Source organism: Austrofundulus limnaeus, unplaced genomic scaffold (assembly GCF_001266775.1).
Source record: "Austrofundulus limnaeus strain Quisiro unplaced genomic scaffold, Austrofundulus_limnaeus-1.0 Scaffold17, whole genome shotgun sequence".
Classification (NCBI taxonomy): Eukaryota; Metazoa; Chordata; class Actinopteri; order Cyprinodontiformes; family Rivulidae; genus Austrofundulus; species Austrofundulus limnaeus.
In genome coordinates this window covers 2803375-2806789 of record NW_013952419.1, presented here as the reverse complement: position 1 = coordinate 2806789, position 3415 = coordinate 2803375, and the positions used below count along the sequence as shown (strand labels likewise).

At 37.3% G+C, this 3415-nt stretch overlaps 1 protein-coding gene and 1 long non-coding RNA gene across 2 annotated transcripts in view; one reads left to right on the top strand and one right to left on the bottom strand.

The window, feature by feature from the left end:
• Positions 1-1569, top strand: part of ufm1 (ubiquitin-fold modifier 1) — a 10557-nt gene extending 8988 nt beyond the window's left edge. Inside the window, exon 6 of the mRNA XM_014003279.1 lies at positions 662-1569. Coding sequence (XP_013858733.1) covers positions 662-735 — 74 coding nt within the window. The 3' untranslated portion in view covers positions 736-1569. The remainder of the gene's footprint in view (positions 1-661) is intronic.
• On the bottom strand, positions 757-3080 carry LOC106514150 (uncharacterized). The gene is made up of 2 exons (XR_001309863.1): positions 1875-3080; positions 757-1788 (listed from the first exon to the last, which is right to left on the bottom strand). It is a non-coding gene; the product is annotated as an uncharacterized LOC106514150 (long non-coding RNA).
• Between the last annotated feature and the right edge of the window lie 335 nt (positions 3081-3415).

Below are 3415 nucleotides of genomic sequence, written 5' to 3'. Positions count from 1 at the left end.
CCTCTGTTCCTCCTACTGTTTCCGACACTCCCACTTCAGCACTCCATCACAACAATGCTTCATACCATTTACAGCTTTACATAAGAGAAAAGTGTAAGCATTTTTAATGAACAATGGCATCCTTATTTTCCTCCTTGGCATCTAAATTTTATATTTCCTCGATGAAGCCATTTTTAAGTCCAAAAAGGACCGGACTGAGAAGTATTACAAGTGCAACAGTTCCACCAGGGCTGGTGGAACTGTGTGTGTGAAAAGCATGGGGGAGGAGTTCTGTATGGGGCGGGAGGTCGGCTGCAGGCTGAGCTCCAGGGAGGAGCTTTGGGTAAATAGGCGGAGCTTTGTACCTGCAAGTATTTAGGCMGCTCCGAATGACTACCACCAGAGGTTCAAGGATTTCTCAGACATGCATGAAAGAGTCAAAGCAACACACTGAGTGTTTTTGATCACATTATGATATGAAGCTCAAAAAAATCTTATTTTGCATAATACCCCCTTTAAAGGTATAAGATCCCATAATTAATTAGCTTGTTACTAGTCAAACAAGCAAATGAATGAATGTAATTAATGTGTTTTCATAAAGCAGGCTTAGGAAMATGCATTTGGATGCTTTAGTCCAGACTACAAGCTGTGATCTTTACATGTTCTGTCCTGTGTTTTGCAGGGAATGTATTTCTAAAGCACGGCTCAGAGCTTCGCCTCATTCCCAGAGACAGAGTGGGAGGACAAGGAGACTGACTTATGCTGCTTTTTTTTCTCTTTTCTTTTTTTCTTCCCCCTCGTTGATGGCATAATGATTCACGCGGCAGAATCACACAACACTCAACGACCCAGGAAACACCTCTCAGCATGTGTCGAGCTTATTTTCTGGCCCACAAACGACAGTGACTCACACGGGAAYACACAAGTTCAAACCTATTGGTGACACATTCGAAACGCTTCCTGCATCTTCATTAAGTTCAAAAGTTGGGAGCGACATTAGGCGAGATATCCAGAGAATAATAATTAGAATCAAACATTTGTGGATTTACTAGGATTAACAGCTTTTTGTGYCGTCACATCTCAGTAAACAGATAGTCGAACAAACAGAAAATCCCTATCTTTCTTTTAGTTTTTTTAAATTGCATTGTAAACATTACAGCAAAATGAGGTGACCTTTTCTATTTAATATGTTTTTAAATACCCCTGATGCTTCATGGTTACTGAGGCAGGTAATTATTAGTTTAAGATTGCACCCATGACTACTCACTCTATAGTTAACCTTGGTTTTTTTGGACCAGATGTTTTTCCTTTTATAGAAAACCTTCAGATATAAATAATCCACTAGTATAATAATTCAGTTTATGGCTCTTTGCTGCCCTCTGTCGGCTCATATTTAAAGTTATTCATTGTTYGTCCTAACAGATTATAGACTGAGTGGGAGGAATGTTTTGATGTTTGCTAAAATAATGAAGTTAAGCAGGAGTGATATCTAACAAAAATTTAACARATGTGTCACAACAGCTGAAGCATCCCTGAATGTTCATAAAAAATAAATCATTGTAATCTGGGAAATAAATGTTAATGTTTGCAGTCACTCATCCTGTTTTTGTTATTCAAAGCAAAAAATGAGTAAACCAGAAAAGCTCTGTTTTAATGCTTTTCTAGTAAAACTGAAGAAACAGTTCATCTTCACTTTTATTAATTTATTATTATTAATTTTTTTTTGAGTTGTTGAGATTTTCCATGTCTGTTTTTATTTTAAGAATCATGAATCATCCAGCTGTCATTGGTCAAAACGCAGGCTACAACCTGGACAAGCCNGATTTTCCATGTCTGTTTTTCTTTTAAGAATCATGAATCATCCAGCTGTCATTGGTCAAAACGCAGGCTACAACCTGGACAAGCCACCTGTCCATCACAAGGCYGATCTGAACCATGTCTTTATTAAAGTTAGAAAAAATAAGAAGTCTGGAYAGGTTGTGTTATAAATGTGTTGCTGTATAACTCCAGAGGAATCTCAGAGTTCCTTCTGTCTACCATCAGGCTTTAAATCGGATGGATGGAAGAGGCATTGCAAACGGATTTTCTCATTTATTTTAATCAAATTCGCCGTAGGGCAAATTTATCTAATTTATATTTTAGCCACAGATTGTCCTGATGGCAGCAGAGGTTATCTATCGCAGTGGTTTGTCTCAAATTGTCCTAATTACTGCAGATTTCTGCAAAAACAATTGTGTGTAATTTAAAATCTATTAAATACTACTGTAGTAAAACAAAACAGACTATAGCTGAAGAGTTTTCCTCAGGCTGCCATAAATATGCCGGCAATATGATTTTGCATTRTTTTTTGTCTTCAGTATTTGCAGTATCACCTACTGCCTTTAATGCCTGAATTCTAAGACCAATATATTCTGATAGTTGAAATTAAAGCTGCTTTGTTCAAATCATGTAGGCTTGAATCATGTTCTGTACAATGTCATGTGATATTGCAAGATTAAATCAATTGTTTGAAATGTGTTGAATGTAGACAATAGAATAACATCAAATTGGTGGAATAAACTGATGCATAGTTTTCTTTTTTCGACAAAATAGCCCAAAAAAGGCTTTAAAAACTTTGTCTTTGATGATAAATGAGTTTGCCTTTAAGTGTTAGGGCACCTGTTAACATATCTAACTCTTGGTAAAACAAATAGGCAGACTTTTAGAAAAGGTTTAACACTTAAGCCGCAGTATGTCTTTAAAATGTGCAAAATAGGAGGGACAAAATAGCAGCTGACAGATGAAAGCTGTCAACCTTTTTTTGCTGATTATCTCTGCAAGTTGTTACAAAACCCACAAAGATTATTTTTATCTATTTTTTTTATTTTGTAAGAAAAAAATGTTTGAGATTTCCAGCAGTTTTTTTACTTCGTCAGCTTGTAAGAGAAACATTACAATAAGAGAAACAGGGAACTGGATGCTGACGTGTGGGATGGCAGCAGTATTGACTGATCACAGTGATTCTGAGAATAAAGTCCACTTTCCCTTTAAATGGCTCCTCCCATGGCCTCCTTTGAGCKTTTCTCCTCGTTCTGTGGCCCCCACTGGTTTATAAATGTCATGTTGAGCRTGCACTTTGGCCTCCTCCATTAGTGGCAGCCAATCTAAAATGAGATCTGCTGATCCTTAACAGGCTCAGCGATAAAACCCGCCACTCTAGCTACAGGWCAGCGAGCCAGATAAAGAAAGCTCACGCAGAGGTGGAAACAACCTTCCACTGACAACCTCTGCAGCTAATTTTCACTTTATTCTCAYGCAAGAATATACGTAACACACAGATACACACATAAAGACATATACTGTAACTTGGCACAAAAGAAAATTTGTATGTGGTAGATTTTTTTTTTTTTACTGTAACAAGTCTTCTTGGCAATAACTCCCACAAATGCATGTTCCT